At 38.9% G+C, this 17,847-nt stretch overlaps 1 protein-coding gene across 8 annotated transcripts in view; it reads left to right on the forward strand.

The window, feature by feature from the left end:
• Nucleotides 1-17,847, forward strand: part of TTBK2 (tau tubulin kinase 2) — a 182,920-nt gene that overhangs the window by 45,353 nt on the left and 119,720 nt on the right. For 3 of the 8 annotated variants that reach the window (XM_055278906.2, XM_055278903.2, XM_055278904.2), the window contains exon 3: nucleotides 2,718-2,865. The exons of 1 other annotated variant lie outside the window; for it this stretch is intronic. In XM_055278906.2, coding sequence (XP_055134881.1) covers nucleotides 2,718-2,865 — 148 coding nt within the window. Of the gene's footprint in view, nucleotides 1-2,717; nucleotides 2,866-2,906; nucleotides 4,031-17,847 lie in introns of those variants that run through there. 4 more of the 8 variants (XM_063639553.1, XM_063639555.1, XM_055278909.2 and 1 more) reach the window with 4 other exon arrangements.

Genomic DNA, 17,847 nt, shown 5'->3' on the forward strand with positions numbered 1-17,847 from the left:
TCACATTGTTTTCATCAGTGTGAAAGGTTTTCTTCACATTGAAGAAGAGCAGGAATGGATGATATTGTTGTGTCTGTTGTTGGAAAATAGAATCTTCCACAGACCTTACCTCTGTTCTTCCTGTAATCTGTGTACCCCAATCATACTAAACTGCCTCTGTCTCTTTGCCTCATAAACCTTGATAATTTCTTAGGGCTTTGTCAGGCGAATTAAAAAATGCTCTATTAATGTTTAAATGGCATTATAGGAATAGAAATAGACTAAGAAACAAGAACATTTAGTTAAGCCTAGATGTTTTATTCTGTCATTTGGTAAGGTTTTTTGTGAGGTAAAACATGAAGCTACCTCTACCAGTCCTTAGTTAGAAAGGAATCTGTTTGGTACTGTTTATGAGTTTTTAAAGCTACACTAGGTTTTATTTAATGGACAAAATATAAAGAATCATAAGTATCAATTTTTTTTTTTTTTTTTTTTTTTTTGAGACAGAGTCTCACACTGTTGCCCAGGCTGGAGTGATCTTGGCTCACTGCAACCTCCGCCTCCCAGGTTCAAGCGATTCTCCTGCCTCAGCCTCCTGAGTAGCTGGGATTACAGGCACGTGCCACCATGCCCTGGGATTACAGGCACGTGCCACCATGCCCAGCTAATTTTTGTAATTTTAGTAGAAGCGGGGTTTCACCATGTTGGTCAGGCTGCTCTCAAACTCCTGACCTCATGATCCGCCTGCCTCGGCCTCCCAAAGTGCTGGGATTACAGGTGTGAGCCGCTGCACCTGGCCACTTCTGGAACTTTTAAAAAATCTTGAATTCATCCTGTAGTTTCATGTAGTATTCCTTTCCCATCACCAAATGAAAATAAAGCAGGATCGGCTGGGTGTGGTGGCTCACGCCTGGAATCCCAGCACTTTGGGAGGTAGAGGTGGGCGGATCACCTGTGATCAGGAGTTTGAGACCAGCCTGGCCAACATGGTGAGACCCCATCTCTACTAAAAATACAAAAATTAGCCAGACGTGGTGGCGCACACCTGTAATCTCAGCTACTAGGGAGGCTGAGGCAGGAGAATTGCTTGAACCCAGGAGGCAGAGGTTGCAGTGAGCCAAGATCATGCCACTGCACTCCAGCCCTGGCGACGGTGTGAGACTACCAACTCAAAAAATTAAAAAAAAATAAAATAAAAGAAGGATTATGGCTCACATGTGCAAAGTAATAAATATAGGATTATATTTATAAGTTAGCACATTGCCAAATGCTATGGGGGGCACAAGGAAATAGAATAGAACAAATGGCCATCTCTTTGAAGAGGCTTAGTTTCTCTGTAGCAGGATAGGACATTGACAATGGAAAGTTAAGCAACATGACAGTTTAAAAACAAGTTATTTCATGGACAGGTCTTTAATTTAAAAAATACAAGGGAATAATAGAAGTGCTATCTGAGGTATGGCCTGGTAAAGTGATTAATTGAATGATTAAACAAATAATTACTGTAGAAATTCAGAAGATAAAAAAATTAACCTAGATGTAGTAATCAGTGAAGACCAAGTGGAGAAAGAGGTAGAACATGGAGTGGGGTGTCTTGAGCTGGTTATGATTTAGGACCCTGTGCCTATGATGACTTCCTACATTATATCACATCCTGGATGTTGGATAATGTGATAAGGAAACAACCTAGTTTCAGGAAAAGGAAAAAAATTGCTGTATCTAGCTTGAAGTATCTACCCCTACAACCCAGCTTTCAGACCCTACAGGTGCAGTTGCCACTGACTCTTCAGAACTTGCTTATGATACTCAGACCAGCATCCTGATATTCCCCAGTTAACCTAACATATTTTATCAGAGAGAATAGTATTTGTTGAACTTGCTTAAATTGATTTTTTTTTACTCTTATTTGAATAAATAGATGTATAGTGAATTCTGGGATAGTTTGGTACTAGAGTTCTCTGCCTGCTCTGTGGACCCTGTTAGGTACCTCAGAGAGAATGGTAAGTGGTGGTGAGAGGGCTGGATGATTTTGTAGTGTTTTTTGTTTTTTTCGTTTTTGAGATGGAGTCTCTCTCTGTCACCCAGGTTGGAATGCAGTGGCAGGATCTTGGCTTACTTCTGCCTCTGCCTCTGCCTCCTAGGTTCAAGCAATTCTCCTGCCTCAGCCTCCTGAGTAGCTGGGATTACAGGCATGTGCCACCACACCTGGCTAATTTTTGTATTTTTTAGTAGAGATGGGGCTTTCAGCATGTTGGCCAGGCTGGTCTCGAACTCCTGACTTCAAGTGAGTCGCCCGCCTTGGCCTCCCAAAGTGCTAGGATTACACGTGTGAGCCACTGCACTCAGCCAGTTTTCATAGTTTAAAAAGTTTAAAAAGTCTTCCTTAAAATTAAAACAACAAATCTGGTTGTTGAGTGGCATTTGCAGGAAGTGATTCTTTCAAATACTGTATTGTTGGTGACATTTCTGATGCTGGCTGCTGACCAAATTTTAAAATTGTTTGTGAGTGAAATAATTTCATTACTTTGTTGTGGATAAACCTGTGGGGAAAGGTTTTGATGTTATTTTCAGGCGTATATTTTTTTCTTGGCATATACATAATTAACTTAACAATATTGAAATACTTTATCAAAAAACAGATTGTAAAATTATACATTTTCTAAATATAAGAGATCAATTGCTTTCAAGTTAGAATCTTCTAGTAATTTTGAGTGTGTGTGTTCTTATTTTCTGTGCAGTTGAGAAAGATTGGGGGTGGGGGCTTTGGAGAAATTTACGATGCCTTGGACATGCTCACCAGGGAAAATGTTGCACTGAAGGTGGAATCAGCTCAACAACCAAAACAAGTTCTGAAAATGGAAGTTGCTGTTTTGAAAAAGCTGCAAGGTAAGCCCTTTGTAGAATATACAATTTATGATTTGTATGATAATTTATAATTATTTGTATCTTCCTGAACCTTAATTACATTCTTTAGGTACTAATTGAATGTACTGGTGTCAGCTGGGTATAAATACACTGAGCATTTTTCTCTTGGAAATTTTATAACGAGTTGGTAGTAGTAGAAGTATGTAATTACTTAGAATAATTGGGCTTTGGGAGTTCTTTTTCATGGAGTAAGGATGAGAGAGTGTGAATTAGCAGAATTTTTACTGCTTTGGAAAGTATTGTCATAAGTCCGCTATTTGCCTTTCTTTTTTAAACTACCAATAACAGATACCTCTGAGTTGTCTCTACCCATGTCTTTGGATGTTAAATATATTTTAATCACAGTAAGGAAGCTGCCTTCAAATCACACTGCAGGATGGATTAAAAATAATACTGTTGATTATGTGTTGATTCATATTAACTTCAGTTTCAGAGAATAACTGTTTCTGGCCCTGTCGTCATTTTTGAAGTCCATTTTACTACTTGGGCCCCATTTGTTTTTATTACAAGAATGAATAATTTTTTTTCTGACATGAATCCAGTGGTATAAAACCCTGAATACATTGCTAGTTTGTGTTCACCTTTGTATTTTCAGCTTAATGACATACTCTCTGATATCACTGATATTTAAATGTTTGATCTGAAACCAAATTAAACAGGGATGATCATTTTCCTTTGCCCCAAGCATATCCAAGTTTCTCTACCAGTTGGCTCATTTGATTAGAGAATGATGCTAGTAAAATTATAGATCTGTTTTTATAGTAATTTTTAGCTCAAACTTAGCATCTCCACAACATGGTAAATCAGGAAAACAGTGGATAAATTAACACCTATTGTCAATACTGGAAAAATAAATAATTGGAGAAGAAAGAATAGGTAAAAGGATGGCTCTCTCTTTTTCTGACCTTTTCTATTTTCTCCACATTTCTCTTGAGTTGTTGTTCTCAACTCAGTGGTGTAGAGGCTACAAACAGGTATCGCCAGAGCTACATCTTCCTGGGTTGCGCAGATCCCAGGATACCTGTTTTACTATCAGCCAAGCCCATGAAGGGTATGTCAGCATCAGCTTGGTGTGGATAGTGCCACTTCACCTTTCTCCTACTTGGCCCCAAGGAGATGCTTCCAGGTGAGGCAGGATACAGCTTTGCCACCCCTTCAGGAGGTTCTCCTGTTTGTCTATGGTTTACTCAGGATTCTATTTGATAAAGCTTGAAGATCAGTTTAGTACCTTTTATGAATGAGTTAGAGACCCTTGGATGCTAGCTCTCTCCTTTTCTTGTATTTTATTTTTCATGTTATTAACTAAAATATTTTTCCTATCTGCTTATAACCACATTAACCATTCTTAAGAACCCTTCATTTTCCAAAAATAAATTGATTTTTAATCTTCTGGTCCCTATTTCAGTGAGGCAGTCCTTGACTCTCTTCTCTTGGCTTCCTAACTTATGCCTTTTGCATACTTATTCCTCACAGCTTCATTTTGTTGAGGGTGCTTTGTAATCTGGACCGTTCTGATAACATTTTTATGGAGCTGAGCTGCTCTTGCTGTCGTGTTGGCCTAATGACTTCTTACTGAATGATCCCAATGAAAAGGCTGAGTGTAAGGAAAAGGTATTTAACCAGAGGCTAACCCTTTATAGGATTAGTTGATTTTTAAATTGATGTTCAGTTTTTGATAGCTGGGATAAGGTTTTTTTTGTTTGTTTGTTTTGTTTTGTTTTGTTTTTTGAGACAGAGTCTTGCTCTGTCACCACGCTGGAGTGCAGTGGCACGATCTCGGCTCACTGCAACCTCCACCTCTGGGGTTCAAGCGATTCTCCTGCCTCAGCCTCCTGAGTAGCTGGGACTACAGGCACACACCGCCACACCCAGCTAATTTTTGTATTTTTAGTAGAGATGGGGTTTCACCATGTTGGCCAGGATGGTCTTGATCTCTTGACCTCATGATCTGCCCACCTCAGTCTCCCAAAGTGCTGGGATTACAGACATGAGCCACTGCACCTGGCCGCGGTTTTTTTTTTTTAACAAGATAAAAAGATATTTTATGATGACCCGCCCCTAATTTTGTTCCTTTTAATAAATCAATTCCTCTTCTCAAAATTCACATATTGTCTGTTCTCACATTCCCTCAGTTCTCAATTTTCTTTCTCGCAGCCTTTTCTGTACTTAACAACCCTAGATTTTCTCAGTTCAGGCAAAACTCTCATTACTAGTATATTCCTTTCTCTTTGACCCTAAAGTATGAAGGCCTTAGCATTTCACCCCATATTTTCTTCTGAGTGACCTTCCCCCATGCTGCTGTATCAGATTACTCTCTTTTCAAAGCTTTCAGAAATATTCTGGATGTAACCTGCAATTCTCTAATGAATCAAGCTAGACTCTTGAATTTTATTATTTTTTATTTTTTTTTGTGATGGAGTCTTGCTCTGTTGCCCAGGCTGGAGTGCAGTGGCACAATATCGGCTCACTGCAACCTCTGCCTCCCGGGTTCAAGCGATTCTCCTGCCTCAGCCTCCCAAGTAGCTGGGACTACAGGTGGGTGCCACCATGCCCAGCTAATTTTTTGTATTTTTAGTAGAGATGGGGTTTCACCATGTTGGCCAGGCAAGTAACTCTAGACTTCAGACAATCCTCCTGTCCTGGCTTTCCAAAGTGTTGGGATTACAGGTGTGAGCCACTACACCTGGCCGAGACTCTTGAATTTTACTTGGTTTTTACAAATGTATTTGAATGTTTTAGCTACTTATAAACTAAATTATCTATTTATAAGCCTATTAGGTAGTATTTCTATACCTTATTATTCTTATTCTCTAAAGTGTTCCTAATAAGTAGAGCCCTAAAATTTATTAAGCCTATCCTTTTATTCACAGCATTGTTCAGAGATACATCTCTGTATAAACATTTATGTGTGTCTCTTCGCCCTCTCCATTTGCAACTGTACTATCTTCATCCTTTATTTTTCAGTTTATTTGCTTTGAAACTGCAAAGGTGGTCATTGCCATTCTAATCTGTTAGATTCCTTTTTCTTCAACTTTAAATGAATGTTTTGTAGTGATATCCTGCCAATCTTCACTTCTCCACTTTCTTTTTTTATTACAAAATGTTTTTGTTGTTTTTTTCTCAGTTTTCATGATCTCTTATGCTGTATCTCAACACACCAGTTCTTTTTTTTCTTTTTAATAAGTATAGTTTAGGCAGGTGCGGTGGCTCATGCCTATAAATCCCAGCACTTTGGGAGGCCAAGGTGGGCGGATCGCCTGAGGTTGGGAATTTGAGACCAGCCTGGGCGACATGGTAAAACCCCATCTCTACTAAAAAATTCAAAATTTAGCCAAGCACGGTAGCGTGCGCCTGTCATCTCAGCTACCCTGGAGGCTGAGGTATGAGAATCGCTTGAGCCCAGAAGGCGGAGGTTGCAGTGAGCCAAGATGGCGCCATTGCACTCTAGCCTGGGCAACGGAGCCAGACCCTGTCTCAAATAAAAAAGTATAGATTTGCAGTGCCATTGTAAGAGAAAAAAAACTTCTCTCCTTTGATTTCAAATCTGATCACTAGTAATTTCTATAGTAAAATGATGGTTCCTCAGGAACCATCAGTACTTCTAAAAAAGTTAGATTTCCATTCTAGTCTTAATAGAATTTGGTACACATGTAGAATCCTGAAGTAAGACAGGCAAATCTTTTATTTATTTATTTATTTATTTATTTATGAGACACGCTGTTGTCCAGGCTGGAGTGCAGTGGCCCAAATACAGCTCACTGCAGCCTCAATCTTGTGGCTCAACCAGTCCTCTGGCCTCAGCCTTCAGAGTAGCTGGGACCACAGGTGTGTGCCACCACACTCAGCTAATTTTTTTTTTTTTGTAGAGACGTAGAGTCTGGCTATGTTGCCTGGGCTGGTCTCAAATTCCTGGGCTCAAGCAGTCCTCTTGCCTCAGCCTCCCAGAATGTTGGGATTAAAGGTGTGAACCACCACGCCCAGCCTGAGACAGGCAAATATTAAATTTGCTTTTTTCCCTAATTTTTAAAAGACTTTTTAAAAAAGAGCAGTTTTAGGTTCACAGCAAAATTGAGAGGAAAGTATAGAGGTATCCTATATATTGCCTGCCCTCACACATGCATGTACTCCCTCAGTATCATCATCCCCACAGCTGTACATTTGTTACAATTGATGAACCTACACTGATACATCATTATCACCCAGATCCCATAGTTTGCAATAGGGTTCACTCTTAACTGAACATTCTGTGGGTTTGGACGAATGTGTAATGACATATATCCACCATTATGTGTATACAGGTGCTCCTCAACTTATGATGGGGTTATGTCCTGATAAACCCATTTAAGCTGAAAAATTGTAAGTTGAACCATCGTATGTCAGGAACCATCTCTATTTTCACTGCCCTAAAAATCCTCTATGCACTGTTTCCCTGCCTCCTAAACTCTGGTAATGACTAATCTTTTTACATTCTCTTTAATTTTACCTTCTCCAGATGTCATATATTTAGAATCATACACTATTGGCTTCTTTCCCTTAGTAATATGCACTTAAATTTCCTCCACATCTTTTCATGGCTTGATAGGTAATTTCTTTTTAACATTTAATAATATTCCATTGTCTAGAGGTACCACAGTTCATTTATCCATTCACCTACTGAGGGATATCTTGGTTGCTGTGCAGATTTTTGTATGGGTATAAGTTTTCTACTTGTTTGGGTAAATACCAAAGAGCATTATTGCTGGATTTGATAATAAGAGTATGTTTAGTTTTGTAAGTAACTGCCAAATTTTCTTCCAAAGTGGCTGTATCATTTTGCATTCTCATGAGCAGTGAATGAGAGTTCCTGTTGTTTCACATCCTCACCAGCATTTGGTATTGTCAGTGTTCTGGATTTTGGCCAGCTAATAGGTGTGTAGTGACATCTCATTGTCATTAATTTGCATTTCTCTAATGATGTGTGATATGGAGCACTTTTTCATGTGCTTATTTGCCATCTGTATATTTTCTTTGGTGGGGTGTCAGAAGTTTTTGGCCCATTTTAAAATCAGGTTGTTTGTTTTCTTACTCTTGAGTTTTTAGAATTCGTCAGATATTTGGATATCAGTCTTTTATCATATAGGTCTTTTGCAAATATTTTGAATTTTCTCTATTGATTTTCTATGTTTAATTTGATTGATTTCTGCTCTAATTTTTGTTATTTCTTCTCTTCTGCTTTAATTTGCTTTCTGTTTTCTAGTTTCCTAAAGTAAAAACTTTGTTATTGATTTTAGATCTTTCTTTTCTTTTTTTTTTTTTTTTTTTTTTTGAGACAGAGTCTCACTCTGTCACCCAGGCTGGAGTGCAGTGGTGCGATCTTGGCTCACTGCAAGCTCCGCCTCCCAGGTTCACGCCATTCTCTCGCCTCAGCCTCCCTAGTAGCTGGGACTACAGGCACCTGCCACCATGCCCGGCTAATTTTTTGTATTTTTAGTAGAGACGGGGTTTCACCCTGTTAGCCAGGATGGTCTCGATCTCCTGACCTCGTGATCCGCCCACCTTGGCCTCTCAAAGTGCTGGGATTACAGGTGTGAGCCACTGCTCCCGGCCTAGATCTTTCTTTTCTAATACATGCACTCAGTGCTATAAATTTCCCTTCAAGCTCCTTTTTCAGTGCATTCCAGAAATTTTGATGTTACGTTTTTATTTTTATTTAGTGTGAAATATTTTAAAACTTCTTATGATGGTTCTTTGACTCATGTGTTATTTAGAAGTGCGTCGTATTAATCTCCATGTATTTCAGAATTTTTCCAGTTGTCTTTCTAATATGATCTCTAGTTTAATTCCACTGTGTTCTGAGAGCAGATATGGTAATGATTTCTGTTCTTTTAAGTTTGTTAGGGTATGTTTTATAGCACTCAGAATGTGATCTGTCTTGGTGAATATTCTGTGTGAGCATGAGAATAATGTATATTCTGCTGTCGTTGGTTTAAGTAGTGTATAGATGTCAGTTATATCTAGTTAATTGATGATATTGTTTAGTTCAGCTATGTCTTTACTGATTTTCTGGCTGCTGGATCTGTTCATTTCTGATAGAAGAGTTTTGAAGTCTCCAGCTATAATAGTGCATTCATCTTTCTCCTTACAGTTCTATTGTTTTTTACCTCATGTAGTTTGAAGCTCTGTTGTTAGATGCATGCATGTTTCTAGATATTATGAGGCACATAGTATATGGCCTCTTAGAGAATTGACCCCTTTGTCATTATGTAATACTCTTCTTTTATTATTATTACTATTATTAATTTTCTTGGAGATGTACTCACTAGGTTGTTCAGGCTGGTCCTGAACCCCTGACCTCAGTGATCCTCCTGCCTCAGCCTCCCGAATAGCTGGGATTACAGGTGCAAGCTACTGTGCTTGGCTATGATGCCCTTCTTTATGCTTGTTCATTTTTCTTGACATATAGCCTGCTCTGTCAAATTAATATAGCAATATTTACTTTCTTTTCAGTATTAGTATGGTATATAATTTACATCCATTTACTTTATTTGTATTTACATACTTAAAGTGAGTTTCTTGTAGACAGCATACAATTGGGTTTTGTTTTTTGATTTGGTCTGTCCAGTCTCTTATTTGGTACATTAAGACCATCTATGTTTGAAGTGATTGTTTGTATAGGTAGATTAATATCTACCATTTTTGTTAATTGTTTTCTATTTGTTGTCTTGTTCTTTGTTTCTTTTCTTTTCTTTTTTGAGATGGGGTCTCACTCTGTCACCCAGGCTAGAGTGCAGTGGTGTGATCATAGCTAACTGCAGCTTTGAACTCCTGGGCTCAAGTGATCCTCTTGCTTTGGCCTCCTGAATAACTGGGACTACAGGTGTGTGCTGCCATGCGTAGCTAATTTTTAAAAAGTTGATGGATACAGAGTCTCGCTATGTTGCCCAGGCTGGTCCCCAACTCCTGGCCTCAGGTGATCCTCCTACCTCAGCCTCACAAAGTGCTGGGATTACAAGGGTGTGCACGACTGTGTCCAGCCTGTTGTTGGTTTATTATTATTATTATTATTATTATTTTTGTCTTCCACTCTTTTTCTGTCTTTTGTAGTTTTTGTTTTTGCTTTTAGATAGCGTCTCGCTCTGTCGCCCAGGCTCAATCTCGGCTGTGACAGTGACACAATCTCGGCTCACTGCAACCTCTGCCTCCTGGACTCAAGTGATCCTCCCACCTCAGCCTCCCAAGTAGCTGAGACTACAGATGCGTGCCACTGTGCCCATCTAATTTTTGTATTTTTAGTAGAGACAGGGTTTCACCATGTTGGCTAGGCTGGTCTCATGTTGGCCAGGCTGGTCTAACTCCTGACCTCCATCAATTCACCCACCTTGGCCGCCCATAGTACTGGGATTACAGCCACCACGCCCGGCCTTCTCTCCTTTCTTAACATATCAATTATACTTCTGTTTTTACTTTTTTAAGTGATTGCCCTAGATTTTGCAATACAGATTTATAACTAATCCAAGTCCACTTTCAAATAACATTATACCACTTCAAAGGTAATGTGAAGATATTTTCTTGTTATAAAATGATCCTAATTTCTCCCTCCTGTCTTTTATATCATTGTAGTCATCATATATATTCAGCATACATAAGCATATATATATTTATATGCACAAAATGTATACATAAGCATACATAATTCAGTACATTGTTGCTATTATTATTTTGAGCAAACTGTTATCTGTTAGATCAATTAAGCATAAGATAAATAATTTATTATGTTGCCTTCACTTTTTCCGTCTTCAGATCTGGGTTTCTACCCTATATTACTTTCCTTCTCTCCAAAGAACTTTTAACATATCTTGTAAGAGAAGTCTACTGCCAAAAAATTACCTCAATTTTTGTCCGAGAAAGTCTATTTCTCCTTCACTTTTGAAGGATAATTTTGGGGGGTACAGAATCTAGGTTGGTGAGTTTTTCTCTGAACACTTTTTTTTTCTTTTTTTTAAGGCAGAGTTTTGTTCTTATTGCCTAGGCTGGGGTGCAATGGCGCTATCTCAGCTCACTGCAACCTCCGCCTCCCAGGTTCAAGGGATTCTCCTGCCTCAGCCTCCTGAGTATTTGCGATTACAGGCACGTTCCACCATGCCTGGCTAATTTTGTATTTTTAGTAGATACGGGGTTTTTCCATGTTGGTCAGGCTGGTTTTGAACTCCGACCTCAGGTGATCTGTCTGCTTTGGCCTCCCAAAGTGCTGGGATTATAGGCATGAGCCACCATGCCTGGCCTTCTCTGAATACTTTAATATTTCACTTTGTCCTTTGCCTGTTTTAAAATAGGGTGATTTGTTTTTTATTGTTCATTTGTTCAAGTTTCTTATAAATTCTGATTATTAGACCTTTGGAGGATACACAGTTTGTAAATAATTTCTCCCATTCTGTAGGTTGTCTGTTTACTCTGTTGGTAGTTTCTAGGTTGCTTTGTGGAAGTTCTTTAGTTCAAATAAGTCCCACCTCTCAATTTTTGTTATAGTTGCAGTTACTCTGGGGACTTAGCCAAAATGCCTTTGCCAAGGCCAATGTCAACAAAGGTATATCTAGGTTTTCTTGTAGGATTGTTTACTTTGAGGGCTTACATTTAAGTCTTTCATTCATCTTGAGTTAATTTTTGTATGTGGTGAAAGAAAGGGGTCTAGTTTCAATCTTCGGCATATGGCCAGCAAGTTATCCCAGCACCATTTATTGAATAGGGAGGGCTTTCCACATTCCTTGCTTTTGTTGACTTTTGTCAAAGATCAGATGGTTATAGGTGTGTGGTTTTATTTCTGGGTTCTCTAACCTGTTCCATTGGTCTGTGTGTCTGTTTTTGTGCCAGTACCGTGCTGTTTTGTTTGTATTGTTGCTTTATAGTATAGTTTGAAGTTGGGTAATGTGTTGCTTTGTTCTTTTTTGCTTAAGACTGCTTTGGATGTTTGGGTTCTTTTTTGGTTCCATATGAATTTTAGAATTTTAGAATTTTTTTTTCTAATTCGTGAAAAATGACATTGGTAGTTTGATAGGAATAGTGTTGAATCTGTAAATTGCTTTGGGTAGTATGGCCATTTTAACAATACTGATTCTTCCAGTCCATGAGCATGGAATGTTTTAACATTTATTTATGTCATCTCTGACTTCTTTCAGCAATGTTTTATAGTTCTCCTTCTAGATATCTTTTACCTCCTTGCTTAGCTGTATTCGTAGGTGTTTCATTTATTTTTCATTCTTTTTTTGGTGGCTATTTAAACGGGCTTGTGTTCTTGATTTGACTCTCAGCGAGAACATTATTAGTCTATAGAAATGCTACTGATTTTTGTACATTGGTTTTGTATACTGAAACTTCACTGAAGTTTATCAGTTCTAGGGGCCTTTTGGTGGAATCTTTAGGGTTTTCTAGGCATAGAATCATGTTGTTAGTGAAGAGGGATAGTTTGACTTCTTCTTTTCCTATTTGGATGCTTTTTATTTCTTTCTGTTGCCTGATTCCTCTTGCTGGGATTTCCAATACTATGTTGAGTAGGAGTGGTGAGAGTAGGTAGGCATCCTTGTCTTATTCCAGTTCTCATAGGAAGTGATTCTAGCTTTTGCCCATTCAGTATGATGTTGGCTGTGGGTTTGTCATAGACGGCTATTATTTTTATTAATTAATTAATTTATTTATTTATTTTTGCAACAGAGTTTTGCTCTTGTTGCCCAGGCTGGAACGTAATGGTGTGATCTCAGATTACTGCAACCTCTGCCTCCTTGGTTCAGGCGATTCTCCTGCTTCAGCCTCCCGAGTAGCTGGGATTACAGGCATGCGCCACCACGCCTGGCTAATTTTGTATTTTTAGTAGAGACAGGGTTTCTTCATGTTGGTCAGGCTGATCTGGAACTCGTGACTTCAGGTGATCTGCCCGCCTCTGCCTCCCAAAGTGCTGGGATTACAGGTGTGAGCCACCGCGCCTGGCCATAGATGTCTATTATTTTGAGATATGTTCTTTTGATGCCTAGTCTGTTGAGGGTATTTATCATGAAGGAATGTTGGATTTTATTGAAAAATTTTTTCTGCATCTAATTGAGATGACTATATGGTTTTTGTTTTTAATTCTGTTTATGTGGTGAATCACATTTTTTTATTTGCATGTGTTGAACCAACTGTGCATCCCAAGAATAAAGCCTACTTGATCATGGTGAATTAACTTTTGGATGTGCTGCTGGATTTGGTTTGCTAGTATTTTGTTGAGGATTTTTGTGTCTGTGTTCATTGTGGATATTGGCCCGAAGTTTTCCCTTTTTACTGTGTTTCTGCCAAATTTTGGTATCAGGCTAATGCAGGTTTCATAGAATGAATTAGGGAGGAGCCACTCATCCTCATTTTTTTTTTTTTAATAGTTTCAGTAGGATTGATACCAGTTCTTTGTGCATCTGGTAGAATTGGGCTGTGAATCTGTCTGGTTCAGAGCTTTTTTTGGTTGGTAGGTTTTTTATTACTGATTCAATTTTGAATCTTGTTGTTGGTCTGTTCAGGTTTTCACTTTCTTCCTGGTTTAATATTAGGAGTTTGTGTGTTTCCAGGAATGTAACCATGTCCTCTAGATTTTCTAGTTTGTGTGCTTAGAAGTGTTCATAATAATTTCTGAGGATCTTTTGTACTTCTGTGGGATCAGTTGTCATCCTTGTCATTTCTGATTGTGCTTATTTGGATCTTCTCTGTTTTTCCCCCTTTGGTAATGTAGCTAGTGCTATCAATCTTGTTCATTCTTTCGACAAATTAGCTCTTTATGGCCGGGCGCGGTGGCTCACACCTGTAATCCCAGCACTTTGGGAGGCTGAGGCAGGCGGATCACGAGGTCAGGAGTTCGAGACCATCCTGGCTAACACGGTGAAACCCTGTCTCTACTAAAAATACAAAAAATTAGCCAGGTGTGGTGGTGGGCGCCTGTAGTCCCAGCTACTCAGGAGGCTGAGGCAGGAGAATGGCGTGAACCCGGGAGGCGGAGCTTGCAGTGAGCCGAGATCGTGCCACTGCACTCGAGCCTGGGTGACACAGCGAGACTCCATCTCAAAAAAAAAAAAAAAAAAGACAAATTAGCTCTTTATTTCATTGATCGTTTGTATGGATTTTTGTGTCTCAATTTTGTTCAATTCTTCTCTGATTTTATTTATTTTCTTTTGCTAGCTTTGGGATTAGTTTGTTCTCTTTTTTTTCTATTCTATGCAAGATGTTAGATTGCTAATTTGAGATCTTTCTGACTTCTTGATAAAGGCATTTAGTGCTACAAACTTTCCTCTTAACATTGCTTTAACTGCATCCCAAATATTTTGGTAAGTTGTGTCTCTATTTTATTAATTTCAATGAATTTTTTTATTTCTGCCTTAATTTCATTGTTCACACATGAGTTATTCAGGAACAGGTTAATTTCCATGTATTTTTGTAGTTTTGATAGATCTTTTTGGTATTGATTTCTATTTTTATTGCGCTGTGGTCTGAGAGTGCTAGGTTTTGATTTTTTCAATTTATTGAGACTTGCTGTATGACCTAGCTGTGGCCAATCTTAGAATATGTTCCATGTGCAGATAAGAAGAATGTATATTCTGTGGTTATTGGGTGGAGTATTCTGTAGATGTCTATTAGGTCTAATTGGTTGAGTGTCGAGTTTAAGTCCAGAATTTCTTTGTTAGTTTTCTGCCTCGATTTGTCTAATGCTGTCAATGGCGTGTTGAAGTCTCCCACTATTATTGTGGTGCTAAGTCTTTTCATAGGTCAAGAAGAGCTTGTTTTGTGAATTTGGATGCTTCAATGTTGGGTGCATATGTATTTAGGATAATTAAGTCTAATTTCATTGAACCTATTATCATTATGTAATGCCCTTCTTTGTCCTTCTTGATTGTTGTTGGTTTAAATTCTGTTTTGTCTAAGGATACCCAGCTTTAGGCCAGGCTCAGTGGCTCATCCCTGTAATCCCAGCACTTTGGGAGGCTGAGGCGGGTGGATTACCTGAGGTCAGGAGTTCAAGACCAGCCTGGCCAACATGGTGAAACCCCATCTCTACTAAAAATACAAAAAGTTAGCCAGGCATGGTGGTGCACTTGGGAGGCTGAGGCAGGAGAATCGCTTGAACCTGGGAAGTGGAGTTTGCAGTGAGCCGAGATCTGCCATTACACTCCAGCCTGGGCAACAGGAGTGAAACTCCATCTCAAAAAAAAAAAAAAGAAAGAATGAAAGAATACCCCAGCTAATGTTTAATTTTTTGTGGAGATGGGCTCTCACTATTGCCTGAACTGAACTCCTGGGCTCAAGGAGTTCAGTTGGTCTTGAACTCCTGGGCTCAAGCCATCCAACCCCCTTGACTTCCCAAAGTGTTGGGATACAGGGATGAGCTACTGTGCCTGGGTAATTTTTGTTGTTGTTGTTGTTGTTTTTGTTCCTCTATAGGTAAGGCTTGTTTTTGTTTTCCCTCTAGCTTCATTCAGAATTTTTTCTTTTTTTTCAAACTGCTTCTTCAGAGTCAGAATTGTTTCTTTATCTTTGATTTTTGATAGTTAGAAAATAGTATGTTTAGATGTAGGTTTTTGGGTTTGTTTGTTTGTTTTGCATTTATCCCACTTGGCGTTTTCTGAATTTCCTGGATTTGTGGTTTGGTGTTTGACATTAACTTGGGGAAATTCTTAGTCTTTGATTCATATAGTTACCTGTTTTCCTTTCTCTCTTTCCTTTATGGTGTTCCCATTGTGTATGGTTGTGTTATGTCTTTTATAGTTGTTCCTTAATCCTTTCTTCTGTTGCTTTGTTTTCTTTTTTTGTCTTTGTCCTCTTTAATTTTCTCTTTTGGAGGTTTCTGTAGATACATCCTCAAGCTCAGATACTTTTTTTTCTCAGCTGTGTCCAATCTACTAATAAGCCCATAAAAGGCATTCATCATTTCTGTTACAGTGTTCTTGATCTTTAGTGTTTTCTTTTCGTTCGTTCTTAGGATTTTCTTCTCTGCTTACATTACCCACCTCTTCTTGCATGCTGTCTACCTTATCCATGAGAGCCCTCAGCATATTAATCAATGTTTTAAATTCTTGATCTGATTATTTCAACATCCCTGCCATGTTTGGTTCTGATATTTATTTGCTTTTTCTATTCAGATTGTGTTTTTTTGCCTTCTAGTATTCCTTGTATATTTTTCTTGATGGCCAGACATAATGCACTGCATAAAAGCAACTGCTAAAAACAGACTGTTAGTAATGTGGCAATAGGTGGATAGAGGGGAGGCATTCCATAGTCCTATTATTAGTTCTCAGTTTTTTAGCGTGCCTATATTTCTGGACTGTGAACTTCCTAAGTGCTTCTAGTCCCCCCACACCCCATTAGGTGAGACAGGATGGTTAGAATGTGTTGCATTTGGGTATTTCCTCTCCCCCAGATCAATTAAGCTTCAATAAAACCCCAGGCCAGGTATGGTGCACTGCTCATGCCTGTAATCCCAGCACTTGGGGAGACTGAGGTGGGTGGATTGCTTGAGCCCAGGAGATTGAGATCAGCCTGGGCAACGTGGTGAAATCTCACCTATACAAAAAATACAAAAAATTATCTGGGCATGGTGGTGTGCACCTGTAGTCCCAGCTACACAGGAGGCTGAGAGGTGGGAAGATCACTTGAGCCCAGAAGGTCAAGGCTGCAGTGAGCTGTGATTGTGCCACTGCGCTCCAGCCTGGGCAACAGAGCAACACCCTGCCTGATAAAATAAAAAAATTAAAATTAAAATTAAATAAAAAATAAATAAAACAAACTCCAGCAGGTTAGGTGTAGTTAACTTATTTCTCCTGAGGGCAGACCTTGTTAGGAGGAACAGAATGCTGTGGCATATTTAAAAATGGTTCCTTTTCTCTTCTCCCTGCTGGAAGCATGAGGGAATTTTTCTCCTATATATACTGTAAAAAACTAGAACTCCTGGAGATAAAACTCACAAAAGCATGACTTCTGTCTAATATTTCTGTAAATTTCAGGGAACATACTATGATTAGGTACCCCTGAAGTTTTAAAGTCTTGGGCTTGTTGACACCTAGCCTCCAGCAATCTGTCAGTTGCAATTCAGGTTTTTCTACTCTGGCTCTGGTTCCTGTGTATGATTCTGCTCTGGTATGTCATAACTCTCTGTGTCCGCCCATCTGTCTTTCCAATTTTGGAGGCAGCAGTTTGCTCTAAGAAGAGTTGGTGATTTTTTCACTTGCTCGGCTTTGTACTTGTTGATAGAATGGCGTGGCAGCTTCCATGTTCCTCACTTGTGGAACTGGAAATGAAGTCCCTTACTCTAATTTTTTATTATGAAAAATTTAAATATGTACCAAAATAGAATTATATAATGAACATTCATGTATCCAAAACTCAGCTCAGTCTTAATAAGTATCAACATTTTGGCCAATATTGTTGCAAATATATCCTACTCCTTCAACATTTTTTTCCCCACATTTCTGGAGTACTTTAAAATAAATTATAGACATCATATAATTTTTTGAGTATGTATCTCTGTCTAACAAATGGGGGCTCCTTTTTTTTTGTAATGAAAATATTCTTTATAGATAAATATACTTTGTTTTATAGATTTGTATTCCTAGTTCCTAGTCAGAGAATCTGTAGAGATGGCGTGTTTGGAGATGTGTCAAAATTTGGCAGACATTACTTTGCCTGTGAGAGATTAGTTGATGATTGGTGATTTTGTGAATCCATTAACTTTGGTTTTTGTTGTTGTTGTTGTTGTTTTGGGTTTTTTTTTTGAGACAAGGTCTTGCTCTGTCACTGGACTGTGATCTCGGCTCACTGCAGCCTCCGCCTCCCAGGTTCAAGTGATCCTTGTGCCTCAGCCTCCCTAGTAGCTGGGACGACAGGCATGTGCCACCATGCCTGGCTAATTTTTGTATTTTTAGTAGAGACAGGGTTTCACCATGTTGGCCAGGCTGGTCTTGA

This window comes from Symphalangus syndactylus, chromosome 5, assembly GCF_028878055.3.
Source record: "Symphalangus syndactylus isolate Jambi chromosome 5, NHGRI_mSymSyn1-v2.1_pri, whole genome shotgun sequence".
Lineage (NCBI taxonomy): Eukaryota > Metazoa > Chordata > Mammalia > Primates > Hylobatidae > Symphalangus > Symphalangus syndactylus.